The following is a 21,209-nucleotide window of genomic DNA, read 5'->3' as shown; positions in this document are numbered from 1 at the left end:
TTCATGTACAATTCAGTATTTATTGGTTTATTTGACATAAAAGTAAAAATTAAGAAAAAAGGCAGAAATACAAGAATATATGAAATTATAAAAAATAAATTTAAGCTTTAGCTACTTTAATATTTCTGAGATTGTCACTGTATCTATAATTCCTAGTATCTATATTACTTAAAAAAAATTAAACTGTTAATCGTAAGAGTGGAGGAAACTTTTGACATCCTTTATATCATTCACGCTCATCTGTTTTTTTATTACAGGGATCTCAGCTAACAACTCAGAGGGTACAGAAAAACTATTTTTCCTCCTCTACAAGAATTAGTCCTAAATTTTTCCATTAAAGAATTATCCAAGGTTTATACTCACTCTGGCTTCCCTAAGGGTTACGTTTCAGTGTGTGCACGAAGATGCTGCTCTTTATGAAGTCTCCAAGAGATGGACAATAATCCCGACACAGCAAAAGTGCCTCAGCCCTTCCCTAGCAGTTAGCATTAGCAGCCACTCAAGATCATTTGAGATTTATATGGTATGTGCAGCAGCTGTATTTGAAATAGTAGCTTACAAATGATTTGTGAGGAAAGGAGAAGATGCAAATATTTTTGCATACTTTTTTTAAGAGTTGAAAAAAAGCAAGAAAAGTCAGAACCAATGTTGTCAACATCTACTTGTTTTCCCCCTTCAACTTCACACATTGGGGGCTGATATAGTATCCCATCTCTTTGGACAAATGACTTACAAAGAGCCTTTCCAAATACGTGAGCCCATGAGTAAAGTACCCATCACCCCTGGCCCCACCACCTTCACGCACAGAGACATATTTGTACAATTCAAATAGGAGTCAAAAGTCACCAATTATTACTCACAGTAATCCATCTTTGACTTAAGGCAATGCAAGCATTTGTCAGAGTCATGTCATAACTGCAAAGATGAAAAAAATATTAGATTAAATTGATAAAAATGCTTTTGTATAAATGCGATTTTGAAGTTACAGAACATACTTAAACGTCAAAGTTATTTTTAAATAAAGGTCAAGAACTCCAGGGTGCTCGGAATAGGAAATCTTCTGCCTGACTTAAATATTACCGGCATCATCCAAGAACTTGGAAATCTAACTGTATACCCAATGAATGAAACTCCTGAATAGTCTCTGGAGAGAATGCCAAACAGCTCAGCCAAGGAGGTCACGGGCTTCAGTAGTAGCTGCCGAAGGAGCTGGGCCTCCACTGAGCACGGCAAGGGTCCCCTGTACAGCAGGGGCAGCTCTGGGCACTCGGGACAACAGGGTCCTCCAGACCGAAAAGGACCACAGATCCTGGATTACTCAGGCAGCAAATAAATCCCCTTCAACTAAACTTTACTTATTTCAAAAGGAACGCTAGATAGGAGAGTAAAAAGCCTTTGGCTGGTCTGTTTCTTGGTGGCCTGAAATTTCCTTCTGTTGTGATGAAAAGAACTAGGTAGGGCTTAGCCCAAGGAGGGAAGCAACCCTTTTTGTGGCAAGGTCCGAAGAAAGGTAATGAGCAAACCCAGATACTCTCACGGTGCTTCAATGTAGTGAAGGAGAAAGAGGCTAATAATCACACCAATAAATATAAAATTGCTACTGTGGCAACCGCTGTGAAGAGGCAATATAGGGCACCAAGAAACCCCAAAATGGGAGACTTGGCCTGGGCAGAGAGGTCAAGCAATGCTTCCATGATGGAGTACTTCTTGTGCTGAGATTGGAGTGGCCTGGGTAAAGAATACTCCACATGAAAGGGGTGGCATTCCTGGTCAGGACACGCAGGAGTTTGCATCCTCAAGTGACTTGCAGAAAACCGGGGTTCGGGTGCCTGACTGAGGAAGGTGCTTAGTTTAAAAGGCTCTATATTGGAGGGGTTAAGACAGCAAACGTTTGAATCTCAACTCCTATTTCTTACTTGCTGTGTAACCTTGGGCAAGACGCTTTTTGTAGATAAGCCTCAGCTGCCTCCTCTGGAAACAAGAATGGTAACTTCTAACACTGTTATGCTGATTAACAGAGTACGCAGGTTATTTTTCTTACTGCAAATGTTTTCAAGGAAAGGGCAGTATCTTACTCTTCTATCTCTCACCATCCTTGTACAAAAAGGAGGCTCTAAATAATTACTTGCAATGAATTAAGCTGACTTGTATTTAAATACCCTGTTCTTTGGACCTCAGGTATGAGGTTCTAACACCTAAGAACTCCACTCTCATCACTAACTAGTAGTAACAGCTTCAGGAAGGCAGGCCACCCTTTCAGACATTCTGAGGAGCGCCGGGGCTTGGGAGGATGAGAAGGAGGCCATTAGCCAGGGAGTGGGCGGGGGTACTGACTTGGGTTTCACAGGAGGTGGTCCCGGAGAGTAGAGCCAGGTATTCCAATCAACTTGATTGAGGATGTCAACCTGTCAGCAGTGAGAACATCCGGTTTTCTACAGAACAATCTTTTCTCTTAGAAAAAAAAATCTAAAACTGACTTTTAGGTCCTTAAATCTATAATCTTGTCTATACTGGCATGTCCAGATAATGTCTTTGTCAATAGTGGCATCTCCAGATAATCTCTAAGTCTCATTTCTAAAATAAATTTATATTAATAGTGTTCTGTTAAATAATTAAAATATGTAAAGTGCATACAAAAATAAATTTGTAAAACACTATTGCAGATCTCTCTGAAACAGTGTAACTCCACACACTAGCTCATGTTGTTGAGATATTTTAAATAGGGAAAAAATAGAATGCAAGATTGAGTCTTAAATTCTAGACCAGTACTAGTATTAAGTAATTCAGATCAGCCTAACAAATAGCTATTAAAGATATATTGGGCATGAAAAATAAAAGAACTCTTAAAAGCCAACCTTATCTTTAAAGTGAAAATACAGGAAATCCTTCCAGTCATCAGTGGTTATGCTCTTGTAGGAAAATTTCTCAACATAGGCCTTTAAGAATCCTAGGAAAACCTCTAAGAAGTAAAAAAAAAAAAGTCTATTAATGGAAAGGTAATTATTTAACTTTTTTTTTTTTTTTTCTGGTGTTTAGCATTGTACTGTTAACCATAACTTTCAGAGAAGAGGGAAGTCAATGAGGACTGTTTAGAGTGAAAGAATGTTCAAAAAAGGAGGTGGGACTTACGTTGGGACTTGAAGAATATATGTACTTTGGTGGAAGGGAGAAGAGAAATTACAGGTAAGGAATCACACAATGAAGACACAGAAAAAAGAATACACATCACAAGTTCTAAAAGCAATGACCCTAGTATGGCCAGAAACGATGAACAGAGAGCACTTAAGCGTCCAGCAAGGGGGAAGGTTACACAGACTCAGCACCTCCATACGATGGAATACTATGGTGGCATCAGAAAGTATAAGACAGGTTTGCATGTTCTGACATGGAAGGATATATGTGAAATATTGAATTGAAGAAATGTAGACTATATAGTATGCTTCCTTTTTTGTAATTAAAATAATCACACACATGTATTTGTCTCTGTGTTCATGCACCCTTCGAAAAAGATCTGGAGCCACGCACGCCACACTGCAAACAGCGGTTGCCTCTGCCGAGTGGGAAGGGGCTGAGGGGCTCTTCCTTGTTATTCATAGACTATACCACGCACATTTTTTTCAGTGAATGTATACTACTTTCCTAATTTTTAAAAAACTGATGAGTGTTTTTTCATTCAAGCAGCACAGTTCTGAACTCAGTGGTTAGTCAAGGTTTTAAGTAGGGAGGTAATGATATAGATTTCTTCAGTAGCTACATACAGAAGGAACTGGAAGAATAAAATGGAGCAAAAACAACAGTTAAACATTCTTCCTTATTCTTCACATTATTCTTAAAAAAAAAAAAAAAAAATCTGAAAATGCCAATGACTTACCTGGTCCTCCAAGAAGCTGCTCAAGGTAGAAGAGCAAAGCAAAGCCCTTCTCATAGGGAACTGAAGAATATGCTACATCCGGGTCTACGTTCGTCAGATCAACCACAAGTTTGGTGAAAGGATGTGTATCCCCAAAAGTCTTTATCTGCACAACACAAAATGAGATGAATGTTCAAACAGGAAGACTAGTTACCACCATGCAAACGCGCTAAGGGGGAGGGCTAGCTTCCCTCAGGGGCATAACTTTAGGGAAGTCTAGAACATACACAGCTTAGAGACTGGACACTGCAGGATACGTTAGCATAAATTTCTGGGAGTCTATTAATGGTATTTCTTGCCCAATAATAAGCTTTATTCTTGTAAAAGACCAGAAAAATGTTTCAATGCCTGGTCAACAAATTCAGCTTTCAGAAATCACACTTAAAAATGACAAATATACCAAATGAAACTGAAACAGAGTAACTAACTCTTTTAATTGTGAAGACCAATGAGGTTGTACTAGTCATGAATACATTTATGGTAGGGTTCAACAGAATACTTCACCAGCACCTTCTTGATTTTCCACACCTATAAAAAGGATTCTCTTGTTGTTACTTAGGACAGATGCTTTTCCAACCTCAATTTTTGAACACCTACACAACTTTGGATGATTGCTTTTAAAAGTATGACTCATTTACCGAATTCTGCAGTTCTCCCCATCCTCCCAGGGCATGAAAATGTCTGAACTTTTCACCAAACAACCGTCCACAAATGTGGCGTTCCAAGTATACAGTATGTCCTTCATTTAACCTGAAAAAAAAAATTAAAATAAAAACAGTGTCATAGCTGAGAGGAAAAGGAATCCTAATCAATGAGGCATTTTCTTTTTGGCTTTTCTTCAGTGTAAAGCAATCGCAAAGCATGACCACTCCGGCCCAGGCAGGCTGCCTCGGTGGCTTCCCTGCATTCAATTCAGAACAATGGGAAGCCCAGCCAAGCAGAGGGCAGCAGGGAAAATTAAGCGATGGTTCTGGATTTAGGTGTCCACGAACTGAAATGTGACTATCCCAGAATCTAAATAACAAGCATAAACTGAATGCCTCCATTCAACCTAACACTTTGACAGTGTTACAGAATTAAAACAAAGAAAATCTACCAGAGACGATATCAAGGAAAAGCAAGATATACACACAAAACAGTTAGGAGTGGTGGGAAGCAGGGAGATAAGTAAATAAAAACAAGAACCAATAAATAAGAATAATAAATTTTACCAAAAGTGATCCCAAGTTTTGTTGGTCACTAGATTTCCTGTCCAACTGTGAGATATTTCGTGTGCAATAACCTAAAGGAAATAGTGAACGAAATCAGTAGTAAAACTGATTACCTTATTCTAAAGGAACTCATTATATAAGCATTCTAGTTCTTTCCATTCCAGTTGTTCATTTTTTTTTAACATTTAGCTGAGAGGTTCACATGGTTACTCAGTTCAGCAAAAAATAATTTAGCTCATTTAAAAAATATTAAATGGGTACATCAGTTCATTAGAAATATTTAATAAACATCTGAAGAAATAAAACCATAAAATGTTCTTAAATCTGTTAAACTCTAATGGTTAATGTAATAATGTCTTACAACAAGAAATCTGAAGTTTTCTTTTATAACCCTATCTTCAATATAACAATGCAATCGGTATTTTAAATTTGGTTGACTTACTACTTCATGAGGTAAGACCACAGTAATAAATGTTCAACTTACATTGGAGAGTGACTTGTCACCTGCCTGAAAAAGAAGAAAATTACCTTAGTATTTCAGTAATCAAATTATGGACAAATTATGGACAAATCAAAGTATATCTAAAAGACCACCTATATCAAGATGTATTCCAATATTAATTGTTCACTGTACCTCTGCATGGCACTCCAAAGAGTTCAAAGGAAACATGTATTAAGAAATAAAACAAACAATGCACAACTAAAGAGCAGCGTAATTCTTTCTCTCCTAATAATCATAGAGAATTTTCCCAACCCCTGCAGGGCAGGTATACTTGTCTCTAACTCCTAGAAAACACTTCTGCTTCCCTTTTTTGTATCTGCTCTTATTTACTTTTACTTAACTTTATTCTCTCTATTACCCACAATATATATATTTTAAGTTTATAGTGTCTCCTATGATATATTTTATTTTACTTATTTAATTGCTGATCTTACTCACTTGGCTCTAGGAAGGATTTGAGGCACCTTGCAGGCATATAAAATATCCCATATTCTGTGGCCTAATCCTTTTAAAATATAGGCATATACTGTGGCCTAATCTTTTCCTAACCATGGCAAAGTAAGGTTTGTTTTTGTTTTTTTTTTTAACCAGTGCCGATATGATGCCAAGTGTAAACGGTGTCGTTTCTTTGTCTGGATACATATAATTCACCAATGGATCATTGTTACACAGCCTCCCAACCCCTAATTTCCCCAAACAGCTTACACAAAATATTCTTTCCTTCCAAATGGCCAAATTAATAATGAGATGATAGTAACCACAATAAACAATAAAATTAGAAACAAGGATTATATAAATAAAAGATTTAAAAAAACTATTAGGAGTCTAAGGTTCTTCATACCTAGGTTTATATTTGAGAACGCAATTTCACAAGAAAAAATATTTATACTTACCAGCAGAGTAGGAGTTACAAAAGTGAGGCAAGGATTTTCCATGCCGCCGTAAGGGAAGGATGGCGGCAGGACCAGCAGGTCATACTGCCCCCAAACATATGGGCCTCCCAGATCTTCTGCAATTTTAAGCATAGACTCAGTCTGGAAAATTAATGCATACACATTTGTATGTCGTCATCATTACCATAACAGATTCTTAAAAGTACACACAGCTTCCTATGAAAGTTATGAGTTAACGATGCTTATTTTAAGTGAAAACAATGCAAAAAATGCAGTAGATGCACAGTCACATAAAGTCACATAAAATAAGACGTATTTGATTCTTTTACCACATCACTTAACCCCATCACATTTTAAATGTTTAAAATGGTTGTCTACCACAATTATTAAGAAGGGCGACTATGTGACCAACCTCAGAAAATTCGGAAGCTGACTTTTCCACCTGCTCTTTCTCAGACCATACCAATGTTCTTGGGCCAATTTGCCTGCAAAATTAAACAGCCTAGTAAAACAGAAATTCCAGGCAAATTACGCACCTGGTTCTAAGAAAGATATTTAAAGTACTGCACACAAATCCTTACAGGAGGAGTGTGATTTACCACGCGCCTAGGAGCAGGGCTGAGGTTCAATGTCCTCTCTGAGATACAAGCCTGCTTTTATAAGATACAAGATACAAGATACAGTGTGTGCTGCAACTGACACGCAGCTTTCTGAGATACAGTCTGGGCCAAATGAAAGCTGAGACACAGCACCCTCAAAGGTTAGTTTACAGGCTCTGGTCAGACATGTGGGACCTAGTTTCCTCCCTCAGTCTCACAGCTGTAGAAGCCCAGTCATAGCTCAGAGGTTACTCCACAACAGGGTGGATATAAACTTGGTTATGTGCTTAAAGGCTAAATGCTCTTATATAAAATAAACAAATAGAAAAGGAAGAAAGCCCTGTCATGTGCTACAACATGGATGAACTTTGAGGACATTATGCTAAGTGAAATAAGCCAGTTCCAAAGGACAGGCATTCTATGATTCCACTTATGAGATACTTTAAGTTGTCAAATTCATAGAAACACAAAGTAGAATGGTGATTACTAGGGACCGGGGGGAGCCAGAAGTGGGGAATTATTTAAAGAGTAGAGAGCTTCAGTTTTGCAAGATGAAGATGATCTGGAGATTTGATTCACAACAATGTGAATATAGTTAATACTACCAAACCATACGCTTAAAAATGGTTAAGATGGAACATATCATTTTTTAAAACCACAATAAAAAAGGAAGTAACAAATACAACTATATCACTTATACAGATCTTAAACTAAAATATATATACACCACAAAACCCCAAGCAACAAGACTTGCCTCGGTGTCCTGCCCCAGAGAGGCAGTAAACTCCATAGCAGTGCTTCTCAAACTTTAATGTGCTAACAAATAACCTGGGGAGCTCATTAAAATACAAATTTTGATTTTGTAGGTCTGGGATAGGGCCCAAGAATTTGCTTTTCTAACCAACACTCAGGTGAGGCCAAAGCTGTTGGTCTGCAGACCATACGGAGTAGCAACATTAACCAGCGCTGTCCAACATAAATGTAATGAAAGCCACAAATGAGAGCTACATGTGTAATTTCAAATTGTCTAGTGGCCACATTTTTTTTCAAAAAGCAAAATAAAACATAAAATTAATTTTAATATATTTTAAGCCAAAATATCCAAAATGTTATTGCAACCTGTAGTCAACATAAAAAAATGATTAAGTATTTTACATTTCTTTCATCCTAGGCCTTTAGAAAGTCCGTGTGTACTTCACGTTTACAGTACCTCTCCAGCCTCACGTGGATAGCAGCTGCCACACGGCAGCTGTACTAGAGAGCGCAGGCCTGCGCTGTGTGAGCTCACAGGACCTGGGTTTGTTTGGGTCTTGGCTCTGATATTTCCTGGCTACAGGACTCTAGTTACGACAACTCACCAACCACTGCTTTCTTCATTAGTAAAAGGGGAAAAACATAATCATATCTACTGTATAGAGATGTGAGAATTCAATGGGATAATGCTTTGGAGTTGGTACATAGTAAGATCTTTTTAACTGCTAGCTGCTGTGACAATTATTATAATTAGCATTTAGTCAGTGCCTCCTATAGGCCAGGAGCTTTATATATGTTAGGTCTGTTAATCCTCACAAACATCCTTTGAAATCCATATTATTATTTTTAACTTTTAGGTGGAAAAAAAAACGAAATTCAAGGAGGTGAGTGACCAAAGGCTGTAGGTAGTAACTGCAGAGCTGGGATCAGAGCCTGTGTTGGCCTGACTTCTCTATCACATCTATGTTTCTGGCAATTTAGAGAATGTGATTACTACAGATATGCTTATTTTAGTTGTTTAGAAACAAGAACAAAAAAAATTTAGAAGGGCACTCTGTATATTGGTAAAATATCTTATATTTCTCTAATATTTATAGGTTTCCAAGTGCTTTCGTATATTTTATCTCATTTGTTTCACATGTCTACCTTATGGGGCAGGAAGGAGAGAGAGAGTTTCTCGGTCATGACAAGGAGGCTGTGAGAAGTGACTGGTTCAAGCCCGCATTAGAATCCAGATTTCTAATGAAAGGTAAGAGCATGCTGATTCTACACTGTGTGGAAAACTTAGGCAGTCAGTAACTGGTAAAGATTTTTTAATTTAAAATTAATTTGTTATATGTTATAATTAGATTTGAATTTTTCTAGAACTGTCAGCTTGATATCTTGAAAGACACACAAATGATCTACCCATTAATCCCAAATGTTCAACATGCCTAAGGTCTGATCTTTCCATAAACCTCCAGATGTGTCCAAAAGCTCACCTGCTTTCTAAAGCTCCAACAACCAAAGCAATCAAGTAGCAGGGGATCGGAACCTAAAGGGGGCAAGCAAAACATACCACATGCTCAAATTAGTGTTCGAAAATGTTAGAGTAAGGCAATTCATATTTAAAAGTAGGTGAATTCTCTTTCAAAGATCCAAATAGTAATATGGGTTACTATCTATCCTTTTGTACTTCTCGAATAGTTCTCATTTTTAAGGGAAAAAGTAGTTCAAAACAGTGATGTGAAACATTTCAAAACATCTATTTCCCTTTTTCCATTAGGAAGGAAAGCTTCTGAAATGCGAAAAACATGACTGCACATAGTATTACAAGGTACATTTTAAGCATTTCTCAAAAATCAACCTCTAAGAAGGCAACCATACCTTTCTCATAAGTCTTTTGGGATTTCTTATCTTGACTGAAAAAAATTTTTTTTAAATTTCTTTTTCTCAACTACCCCTAGTGTATTTAAAAAACATACAAAATAGTCCAGCAATTAGAGGATGCTGAAGGTTTGGGAGCTCGGACTCTCAGAAGCTGGCGTGGGAACCAAATTGTCTACTGTGGCTCAAATACATATTATGTTAAGGGGATTCACACACACATACACAATTCATTAGAGATGAAAGATATAAGTAAAATTACCAGCTACATAAAATTTTAACTTAAATAACTATAACAGAGTGCTTTTTGGCCTACAACAGCTCTTCTACTTGGAAACACTAAACAACCACATGTCACACTGCAGCACATGGGCAGAAGAAAGTGTAACTTAAAGGAGCAGCCCTGGCTGGTGGGGCTCAGTGGATTGAGTGCCGGCCTGTGAACCAAAGAGTCGCTGGATCAATTCCCAGTCAGGGCACAGGCCTGGGTTGTGGGCCAGATCCCCAGGAGGGGGCACCCAAGAGGCAACCACACATTGATGTTTCTCTCCCTCTCTTTCTAAAAATAAATAAATAAAATATTTTTTAAAATTAAAGGAACAAAAAAGGAACAGGAGACCTCCTATTGTCTAGGATGAGGGAAAACAGGATGCAGCATGCTTTCTACTGTGCCTATCCAGCAACCTCCTTCTTCAATATAACACTGTACATAGAATGAAATATTTTAAAAGCACAAAGAAAAAAGAAGAAAAAAAACAAGTGAAAATATTTCAAAAGCAAATTTGCTCTCTGGATGGGTAAAAGCTATTTGTAGTTAAACTACCAACTAATATGAAAATCTGGACCCTAAGAACTTACTTTTTGGCTGAATCTGTATATTTTCCTGCTTGGGTCTTCTGGGTCAGGTGCCTCCCCATCACGAATGGCACTCATAAGTGCTACCAGTTCTTTAGGGACAGACACCTAATGGAGAGGTCATTTCAAGTTATAAGTAAAAGGTTCTATGTTTCTTGAACTACTTATATAAAATAACCCTTTCTTCCCCTTCGTGACTAACTGATTGTGAATCCAGTAAGTTCATATGTTATCAGTTTTGTAAATAGAATTAGTAAAATGTAAAACTGGCATCTTTAAAAGTAAATAAGAACTATCTAACCATTCATCTATCCATATTTAGAACATTTGGTAGAAACTAAATTAAAATCCCAGCTCTTCCACTGACTGGACCTGGGCATATAACGTCCCTGAGCCTCAGTCTCTCCATCAAATGAGGATAATGCTTTATAGGATTGCTGCAAGGAATAAAAAATATACATGAAGAGCCCAGCGCTATGCCTGGCAACGAAAGCCACCCCCCTACACCCTTAAAACAGGTTCAAAAGGATCCTACGTTCACCTTTAGGACAGAGAATACAGTTTTGAACAATTTTATATTTAAAAGATAAACTTGGAGTTACAAGCAGAAGAACGCTTTAAGGGCCATGATATAAGAAACTAAAAGTTATTGCCAAGAACTGTGAAATATTTTTGTCTGGAAATTTGTATGGAAAAAATCCTTCTGGTGCAAATCATGTGGTCACTTAAATGTGCACCTCAGCTCCATGATTCTGAAAGTTTTATTTCTAGTGAATGCCAGAATCAGGACTATCCTCTGAATATTAATGATCTAGCAAGCACCCGTTCTAGTAAGAGCGGATTCTCCTGTTGTTCTTGCCTGGCCTAGCATGTAAAGCTTTTCCTGTGGCAGACACGGAGTCTGGAGTCCTAAAACCAAATGCGGCTACAACCATGGATCCTAGAACTAAAAGCATTCAGGAAATAATCTGGTTTACTTCTTCCCTTCATTTACACACTGACATGTTACAGTGATGAGACAACTGAGGTGGTGAGGTCGTAAGATGTGTCCAAGGTCATACAGTTGTTAAGTAGTAGAGAAGAGTCCAGAATGTGAGATTCTTTGCTTCCAAGTGTAGTTTTCTATAGCACTGTTCTAGAAGGCTCAGTAACGGTAGCTTGGTCCTCAATTCTATCTGCTTGGTCTAAGTAGGTCTGGCCTCTAAAAATGGTATTTATTAATTATAATCCACCTTTTCCTAAAAGGATTAGCAGTACCTATGACAAGAATATGTTTGAAATGTATACAGACAAATTTGTAATATATGCCTGTTAGATGCTTACATGGGTATAGAGTAGATTTACAGAACTTTTTGTTTATCTTTTTTATTGCTTGTGCAATTACAGTTGTTCTGGCCTTCTCTCCCCTTCCCCGCGCCACGCAGCCGCACTCTCTCCCCTCCCTAAGTCAATCCCCATATCCTTGTCCTTGTAGAACTTTTAATCCTGCAAATGTCAACTTCTTAAAGTTAAAAAAATTGTTCCCAAAATCTTATTTTTAGGTCCAGGATTCTGAATTTCTTTTAAATTCAGAATGCCACTCATTTCTTTCTTTTTTTTTTTTTCTTTACACTTGTGTTCAAAATTGCCTTCAAAGGAGAGATTCAAAATGAGGTCCACAGCTTCTTTTTTACATATTTTAGGTAGAATTTAATTAGTGAAATATCTCCAGCTGTAAAAATTCAATTATGATCGCTGCTTATCATTTATCCCCATTCCCTTCTCTGGACCACTGAGTGCAGCACGTGTTCGGGGTACTTGCCTCCGCACTGTAGGTCAGTTTCACAGATGGGGTGTCCTGGCAGGGGAGAACGGCTCGGCAGTGGATGGCCTGGGACGCGGAGGAAGAAAAAGAAACAGCTTTTTCCCTTTCTTATAAACCAAGTCACTAAAAAATCATGAAAATTGCAGCATTGTTCTTAGACACTTTAAAAAAAAAAAGAATACATTTCACATTTCTTGGGATCTTTTAAAGTAGCAAAAATCAATTTGTAGATTTAAAATATCTGACTTTCCACTTTAACGCACGGTCAGTGCTCACTTTTCAGCTGAAAGATGAAGCCTTGTTAACCCGTGTTTCTTACACTGAGCTCTGAGTAACAGTGGTGCCCAGTGAGAAGCTGGTAGGGTCCCCAAGGAAAAACCCAAGGGAAAACGGGCTATTTGGTGAAATAAATTTGGAAACTGTGGCTGGCATACAACGTCCTTGCCTTGGAGAGTCCCTAGAAACATTAGCCTCCTGAAGTCTCTGGAAAGACCTACAATAAAGAAACCTGTTCAGGTTCTCATACTTATTGTAACATGAAACCCATTTTTCTCTGGTTAGTTATTAATATCTAATGGGAAGCCAGTGTTCTTAGAAACACGGCTTGGGAAATGTTGCTAGCGTCTTGATGTTTCCATCTCGCAACAGACTTTGAAAGCAAAACCTAGGAAGAAAAGGAGGGAGAACGAATACTCTCCAGACCATGCAGACAAATTCATTCACGCAACACGTAAAGTGTTTCTCGGCTTCCACATCGATCTGTCATAAGCACACTGGTTCCACTGAGGAGATGGCCAGAGCAGCTACAATTTTATATCTTGGCCTGTTTACAAGTAAGTCTGTATCTACTGCTGGTGAGCAAAGGAACTCCAGCCTCATCTAGTGTCTACTGAGCCTAAAGGAATACTGATACTAACATCTGTCTCTGAAGTTATTATAATTCTTAGGCAGACTGCATGGTACCTCAAACTCCCTTAAAACCCCTACACTTCAGCCCTGTTCACTTCAGATACAGTTGATCCTCCAGAGATACGAGATCCCAACTGACCTCTGGGTGGATTAACTAGAACTAGAATGGCCACCTTTCTCTCTCCCAAAATGAGGTTCCAAGACTGTGCCTTTAGAGCTCCTTCATGGTCTCTGGCTAGGTGACTGGGCAATGCCAAGGGGTTTTTATCTGTATTTCACTAGATTAGGCCAAACCTAGGCAAATATGCACAGAGACCAACTGTAAGCAAATTTATCAGACAAAATCAGGTCTACATGTTTATCAACCGCCATAATTTCTGAATTTAACTAAAATTTCTTTCCTCTATTTCAAAAACTCTTGCCGGTACTCAAAATTCACATTCTTGTGGCTCACAAATCTTGCATTTCTTGCCAACCTTAGTTTATGGACATTCTATGAGAAAGAATTACGGAGAATCTGATATCACTAAGAGAGAGTACACAACTTGTACATTCTTGCCTAGAGCATTCTGTCTCTGCCAGATTATTGAACTAAGGATTTCTTAGATTAAAAATATATTTCAGTTGTCAATAGAAAATAAACATGTCTAATTCATGTGCCAACATTGCTTCCTTTTTTATAGACCTGCATTCAAATTTGAGCCTGTCATTATACCTGTCACAAAGGTATATTGAGAGGATTTAATTATGTAAAATATCTAACAATGCTTAGAAATATAGTAAATGGTTAATTAACTGAGTTCCTTTAATTGTCAACTATTTAACTACTAATGGAATTAGTTTCTTTTCTTTCAGAAGAGAGTTTGATACTTATTATCTTTGTAATAGATTGTCTCTATTGAATGGTTCTTTATTCTTAGATTTTAATCAGAAGTAGTTTAAGCCATATTATTTTAAAGGTACATTTAATACATACATTTGTAAATGTGTAAGAAAACCCAGGGAAGGCTATACATGAAACTCCATGGTGGCTACATCTGGGTAATGATGTCTAGGCAGAATTAGGAAATCTGATCTTTCACTTTGTACTTCTTTATTGTCAGCAATGTTTGTAATCAATACATATTTTGTTTTATTACTGTTTTCCTTTCATTTTATGACCATTTATTAGGTGCACACTCTATGACAAGTTCTATGCTAGGTGCTGGGGATATAACTATAAATATGACCTATACAGTCTAATCTAAGTAAATATGTTTTCAAGTTAAAGGAAGTTTCTTTTTAAAAGTAATATGTAAATGTATTAACAGTGAGAGATATAAATAAAAATGTTATTTTTACAATATAAGAGAAATTAAAATGCTATCTTAGGTAAGGTCCATGTATCTATCTATGAGACCACTGTCCACTTTGCTTCCTTCAACTTCATGAGCTGGGAGTAACAAATAATTCTGAATCCCTTTTACCTGACACTGACTGAAGAGGTACGGGTGTGTTTTCCCAGAAGTTTGTTCAGGAGTGAGCCACTGAAGAGCAGAGGATTTTGGAGATGTCTCAAAAGAAATTTCTACAACAACTTCTTGATCTCTAAATGAAGCAAACAAGTATATTAGTACAGTATAACAATCTAAAATTTGAATTCATAAGACAAACATTGAATAATAAGACATAATATTTCACAAGGTCTTGGTATTGATTGAGATCAAGCTCTAGAAATGTCACACCCTAAATGGGTAAGTTTGCCTCTCACATTCCTATCTGACGCCCGACGGTGGTCCTTTACATTCTGTCATGCTAACTGCTCATAAACATATAACAGAAACTAATACTAGTTAAATACCCCACCGTGTGTCGTATGCTTTTTCGTGTGTGTGATACCATGTCATCTTTTATGATAGTGGGAAAGCGGAAGAAATAATTTTGGAACTTCAACTGCCATATAGCAGTGGGTGCCAGGGTATGCCGTGGAACAGTGCTGGTGTGCAAACTCTCACTGGACAAGGTAAGTCAAGACACTGAGAATACGCTTTTAGAAACTTTTAAGAGTGATTTTTGTTTGTTGAATCTACTAATAAAAAATATGTGCTTGTATTTAATCTTTTCTTCCTTGTATTTCATTTTTACTGCCTTTTGCAAACGTATCAGTCTGTGATGGATTGGAAATAACAAACACTGGCCGCAGGCCCTGCCCTGCCCTGCCCTGCCCCGCCCCGCCCCGCGATCGTTCGCGAGCGATGCGGAAACAGCAAGGTTCTGCTGGCGACCACAGCTGAGCTCGTGTCTGCGTCCTGACTCTGCCACCTACTGGTGCTGTGAACTTGGGCAAATTATTTGACCTCCCTCGGCCATAGTCTCTGCATCTGTAGGACGGGGTTAATTATATCCCCCTCAAGCATTATGTGTGGGGATTTCCTTTCTTTTTCTTAAATGGAAGGAGAAGGCATGAAAACATTGACCACTGAAAGGTGAGGTAGATCATCCTTCTCCTCCTCCAATGGTTTCCTACCTTTTTCCCTTCTCCGATATACCAAGAAGTGGAATATATTCTCAACATGACAATTCTGACAGTTGCATTCTTAAAAAAATGTGCAGCTTGCAAAAGCTTCCCAGGTGATCCTGAAATGCCTCCTTAAGATAGCATGCTCCCACTACCACATTTCACTAGATATTAGTACAATGGTAAGTAAAAAAGTAACAGATATGAAAAGTCCTAGCCTTGACTATTTCATACAATGAATTTCTTTAGTGTCTTAAGGACATAATTTTCACTATAAGCTTCAATCTGAATAGCAGATCAGTAGACGTAGTGTGCCAATTACTACATACACACAAACTAAAAAGAGAAAACAAAAAATGTCTAACTAAAAATATATTCCCCCCAATATTTAGCTATTAAAGAGGACAACACTCGTACTTGCTCAGAGCGATAGGAAGAGAGATTTCCAGCGGTGAGCCTTTGTAACTCTGTCTTTCTCCAAGAGTGTATTTCACTTCCTGTCCATTGATGACCACTTTTTCTATTGCGAGGTCCTTTGTATCCAAAATCTAGAATTAAATCAATATTTTTAAATGATAAGAAAATAGCTTTATACATCAGAGAAAACTGTTAGCCAAAGGTTCAATGCAGTGATTACAGAGTAGAACTAGCTACTTAAGGAAAGTAAGGCCCAGAGTGAAATTTCAGGAATGAAGAGTCAAAATGTTAGTACAGGCCCTCATCGTTCGGGACCCAAACTTCCTGAAAGTTTCTGGGTTCCATGAATTGCATATATAATGATAAGGAAGTTTGGGATAGCCACACAACTTTTGGGATTTTAGTAGAAGTTAAACTTAAATTAAAATGCCTTTGCTCCTATGTCCTAAAACTTCTCTGCTATGAAAAAATTAACCCACAGCCCGCGGACCACATGTAGCCCAGGATGGCTATGAATGAGGCCCAACACAAAACTGTAAGTTTACTTAACACCTTTTTTTTTTGCTCATCAGTTTTCATTAGCATTTTCGTATTTAATGTGTGGTCCAAGGCAACTCTTCTTCTTCCAGTGTGGCCCAGAGACGTCAAAAGGTTGGAAACCCCTGAATAACTTGTTTCTTTCATCATGACTCAATATATCTTACGTTTCTTCCTAGTATATAGTCCAGCTCCTATGCACTTTCATATACCCAAAAATTAAAACAAATCTTGGCACTTGTTATGCAAATAAACAAACTATAATTGCTGCTGTTGTCTATCTAGAAAAAGCCCAACTGGGTACTGCAACTCTGACCAATGACCTTGACGACTGGGAGAGCACAGCTACTTTCCATGGCTGACTAAGGACAACTGCTTTGGGCAGGAAGGAAATGGCAGCACATATTAAGTATTTTCCATCCCAATAATCCCTTTTCGGAGCCCTGGACTCCATACTCTTTCACTGTCTCTCAAATCATTTCTTGTCCTAGAATCTTTAATCTTTCTATGTCACAAGACTGTTTCCAAATAACCCAAGCAAGCCACCCATGTTATTTTTAAAACTTCCCTTGATCCTTCTGCTCACTTTGGTACCTATTCATTTCTCTCATTCCTTTCTTAAACTCCAAGGGCAATCTATGGCTGCCATGTCCACTTGCTCATCAGTCTCTTCTCCCTTCCCCTTCCTCACCTGGCTTCTGGCTCCTCTGCTCACTGGTGAAAGGGCAGTCCTGACTGGTAGGTCTTTTCTGTTCAATAACCTTGACCTCTGTCCACTTGGTCCTTATGGACCACAGAAGCTGTTGTAAGTCCTTTCCTTGGCTTCACTGATTTTACCCATAAACGGTTCTCCTACTTGTCGAATGCTTTTTCCTCCCCCTCATTCCTAACCCCTAAATATGAATGTCCCAACGTTCCAGTCTCAGTCCTTAGATTTTTTTTACCATATTCTTCACTCCCCACCTCAGTTATGCACATATCATCGACTAATATCACTGTGCCGATTGATGACCACCAATCTGTTTCCACAGCTGTACCCTCCCCCAGGACCTCAGCTGGATGTCTCTAATTGTTTGCTTAACATCTCCATGGGAAATACCGCCTCATATTCAAGAAGCTCCTAAAAACGAAGCCATGATTATATCCCCTAAGTCAGCTCTCTTCCCTGACTTCTCTGTTCTGTTAATGGAACTCCTCAAGGTACCTAACACGAAACATTCAAATAACCCATAGTTGATCCCACTTCCCAATCCCACGTAGCCAATTCACAAGTTTTTCTTTCATAGTGTCCTCATGCTTTCGAACCTGCAACCTTGGCATATAGGGACGATGCTCTAACCAACCAACAAAGCTAACCAGCCAGGGCCTAAATCCTTTATCTCTAATCTTATTATACTATATATGCTGTCTTAAGCAGTCTCAAATTCTTTCTGCAACAAAGCAGGGCTTAAATAAAAAAGTGTTATGCCTTATTATGCCTTTATTTTCATTTCTACTTGTTGTTTGCAGGGTGTTGTAATTAAAAAACAAACACAAACAAACAAAAAACCCAAGGGGTTATGTGTTCAAAGCAAAACCAAAGCCACCTTGATTTGACTCCCAGCTCAGCCATTCACTTAGTGAAGACTAGAGGGTTTTCAGTCAGAAAGACCTGTGTTCCTTTCCTGTCTTCTGCCTTTTAACTAGTATATGATCTTGGCTGAGACGTTAAAACCTCTTTTGAGCCACCAACTGAAAGAATACCTAAAAATCAGAAATTCCAATGATCACAAATAAGCACTAAACTTCAGTGCAAATAACAAAACATTTGAAAAAGAGTTTTAGGAAAGCCGGGAATGGGTCCTGTTAGAGCTTCGCCAGCACTCCTCCGCATCGCAGACCCGAGAAGGGGGAACGAAAAGAACACATGCGGTCCTCACCCAGCACTGGCCCTCGGTCCACTCTAGGGCAATGGTGACTGACGGTGAGGCATGAGGCCACCTCACCTCCAAGATACAGTCAGCATTATGATCAGTGCAGCCATATTAAGCTTAGGTACCATTTTCTAATTGAATTCATCCATCAATTCATCACACTTTTGAGTGTTCTTTATATACACAGAGACAAGAAACACCATTCCCACCTTTAAGAGAGTCCATAATCCAGTGGAAGAAACAACCTAACTGCAAATTGGTAAAACCAAACTCTTGGTCTAGGTTATTGTTATAAATAAGCAAACAATTATAAACAGATGTCACCTTACAACTAGCCTTCCTTGTATAAAATCTAAATTATAATTCCAGGCTCTGATTTACTAAACAGACATGCCAACCAGAAATCATAATTTAAAAATCTTTTTTCTGGATTTGAGGTATGTAAAAACAATGGGAAGATTTTTAGATTGGTATTCTTTTCAAAGTTGAGTCTTCCTGGCTATTGCTTATTCATGGAAGAGAGGTAAAGTTTTATTTTTTACGTAACAGGTAGATGCAAGGTCATAGTAAGCAGTGATAAGATATCTAAATTCACTTTTTTTAATAAAAGGAGAGATTGCATTGAAACAGGACTTTAGTCCTGCCAATCCTTTCTGGGATAAGCTGCTTGCAATTAAAAGATAATACGGTACTTCAAGAAGACCAAAGTACAACCTGTAAGACAGTAGCCACCTTCCTGCTTAGAATACTTTTATTTTCTTCATATTGTACTTTTGGTGACTACATATCTATACATAGAGAGGTTGACCTATTTTTCAAATCAGAATTAGTGTAGCAAAATGTTAACAGACAAAGGGTAAAGAAGTTATGTGCTATATTAGTTCATATTAATGAACTCAAAATACAGGTCTATTACACAAGCAGGAAAGAGGCATGAAAACCACATTCTTACCTAAACTTACAAGGATGTCCAAACTTTTGGAGTGTCTGAGCCACACTGAAAGAAGAAGAGTTGTCTTGGGCCACACATTACATACACAACACTAATGAAAACTGATGAGCAGAAAAAAAAAGGTTTTAAGTAAATTTATAATTTTGTGTTGGACCACATTCACAGCCATCCAGGGCCACAGGTGACTGGGCGGTGGGTTAGACACCCCTGCCAGATATCACCACGCTACCTTATGCAAAATACACTGTTTTTCTTGTCCCTTGTATTTCTAAAATTCTCACCTATGAAATTCTCCAGGTGACAGGTGCAATGCAAATACTATTAGACAATTTGAGTGAGAACACTGAAAACAGGTTATGTACAGATAAAATAATTTAATAAAATTCCATAAATCTAAACAAGTTTTTCATCATTCAAGTAGCTGGAGAGCTTGTAGAAGCACATCTTTTCTAAGAAGTACAGTCATTACTTGCTCTTTGGAACCTACAACTAATATATTAAATTAAGACATCCTTAAAAATCTTGAATGGCCCAGACGTTCTTAAATTCTTAGAAGAGAACAGTGGCAAGAATCAAAGGTAGTAAGGACCATGACCCTGGAGAAAAAGAGATAATTTTAGAGTTAGCAGAGACTGAAAGTATCAAAGGAGGGCAGAGAGTGGGGTCTGTCTGGTGCTGGGAATCCTAAGGAGTTTGGGAACGCCTGGCAGTGAGACCTAGGGAAGTATCCTGCAGACCTAAGGGGTGAAATAAAGGTGCCTGGGAAGGAGGAGTGGGATCAGGCAAAGGCAGGATGTGAGTCCGACACTCAGATGAGAGTGTGGACTGAGAAAGGTGCCCTGGGGACTGGAAGAACTCTGGGGCCTGAGGAGGGAGTTCTGGGCTCCAGGCCGAGGAAATGGGGAGGCCACAGGGGAAATCAGGGCTGGGAACTAGTATTACGGGGGTGAGGGGATTCGTGCTAAAATGAAACCCGAGCGCTGGGTGAGGAGCGCGGCGGGGATGCGACACCAGGATGTGCCCAGGGGCTGGAGGGAGAAGACCCTAGAGTACACGAAGGGGGTGACGGAAGGGATGCAGGCACGGACATAGGGGTGGGAGGAGACGCAATGGAGGAGGGGGGCTGAAGAAGAGGACGCTGAGGAATGAGAGGGGGCTAGGGAGGAGGTGCAGAATAAGGAGTGAGGGCTGCGGAGGAGCACCAGGGATGCGCGGAATGCGCGAGGGCGCGGGCGCGGGGCTGGGAAGAGGCCGCAGACGGGTGAGTGAGGAGAGGCGGGGTGGCCGAGGAGAGGCGGGCACTGGGCGCGCGACCCACCGTACCAGGCTGTGCAGATTGTCTTTCTGAGACTGGACCGTGAGCGCGGCGGTCCCAATCAGTGCCCGTCGAGTAAAGTCAACGCTGCAGCGCAGGTGCAGATGCTTGGTCCGGCAGACGAACGCCGGAGAGGCCAAGGAGCACGAATCCACTACCTCTGGCATGGCTCTGGGGTGTTCGGCAGCAATCGATCGGCGCCCCAACACTTAGCCGCCAGACACCTCAACTGAGGGCAAGAGGCAAAAGCGGGGAGGTTAAGAACAGGAGGAGGAG

General features: G+C 39.1%; 1 protein-coding gene and 1 long non-coding RNA gene across 3 annotated transcripts in view; one reads left to right on the top strand and one right to left on the bottom strand.

The window, feature by feature from the left end:
- Positions 1 to 3,681, top strand: part of LOC129071405 (uncharacterized) — a 12,238-nt gene extending 8,557 nt beyond the window's left edge. Inside the window, exons 2-3 of the long non-coding RNA XR_008529239.1 lie at positions 258 to 523; positions 3,037 to 3,681. This is a non-coding gene — a long non-coding RNA (uncharacterized LOC129071405). The remainder of the gene's footprint in view (positions 1 to 257; positions 524 to 3,036) is intronic.
- The window catches only part of LTA4H (leukotriene A4 hydrolase), a 25,580-nt gene extending 4,371 nt beyond the window's left edge, over positions 1 to 21,209 (bottom strand). For both annotated transcript variants that reach the window (XM_054574678.1, XM_054574679.1), the window contains exons 1-15: positions 20,942 to 21,209; positions 16,217 to 16,347; positions 14,769 to 14,889; positions 12,391 to 12,459; positions 10,593 to 10,697; positions 9,350 to 9,402; positions 6,929 to 7,001; positions 6,517 to 6,657; positions 5,606 to 5,629; positions 5,122 to 5,192; positions 4,549 to 4,660; positions 3,872 to 4,016; positions 2,856 to 2,959; positions 2,335 to 2,405; positions 861 to 915 (exon numbers count right to left, since the gene is read on the bottom strand). In XM_054574678.1, coding sequence (XP_054430653.1) covers positions 861 to 915; positions 2,335 to 2,405; positions 2,856 to 2,959; positions 3,872 to 4,016; positions 4,549 to 4,660; positions 5,122 to 5,192; positions 5,606 to 5,629; positions 6,517 to 6,657; positions 6,929 to 7,001; positions 9,350 to 9,402; positions 10,593 to 10,697; positions 12,391 to 12,459; positions 14,769 to 14,889; positions 16,217 to 16,347; positions 20,942 to 21,100 — 1,434 coding nt within the window. In that variant the 5' untranslated portion in view covers positions 21,101 to 21,209. The remainder of the gene's footprint in view (positions 1 to 860; positions 916 to 2,334; positions 2,406 to 2,855; positions 2,960 to 3,871; positions 4,017 to 4,548; positions 4,661 to 5,121; positions 5,193 to 5,605; positions 5,630 to 6,516; positions 6,658 to 6,928; positions 7,002 to 9,349; positions 9,403 to 10,592; positions 10,698 to 12,390; positions 12,460 to 14,768; positions 14,890 to 16,216; positions 16,348 to 20,941) is intronic.

This window comes from Pteronotus mesoamericanus, unplaced genomic scaffold, assembly GCF_021234165.1.
Source record: "Pteronotus mesoamericanus isolate MK-2021 breed Mesoamerican mustached bat unplaced genomic scaffold, CSHL_Meso_final contig_263, whole genome shotgun sequence".
NCBI lineage: Eukaryota > Metazoa > Chordata > Mammalia > Chiroptera > Mormoopidae > Pteronotus > Pteronotus mesoamericanus.
The sequence above is the reverse complement of the archived record's forward strand: the minus strand, read 5'-3'. Positions and strand labels throughout refer to the sequence as shown.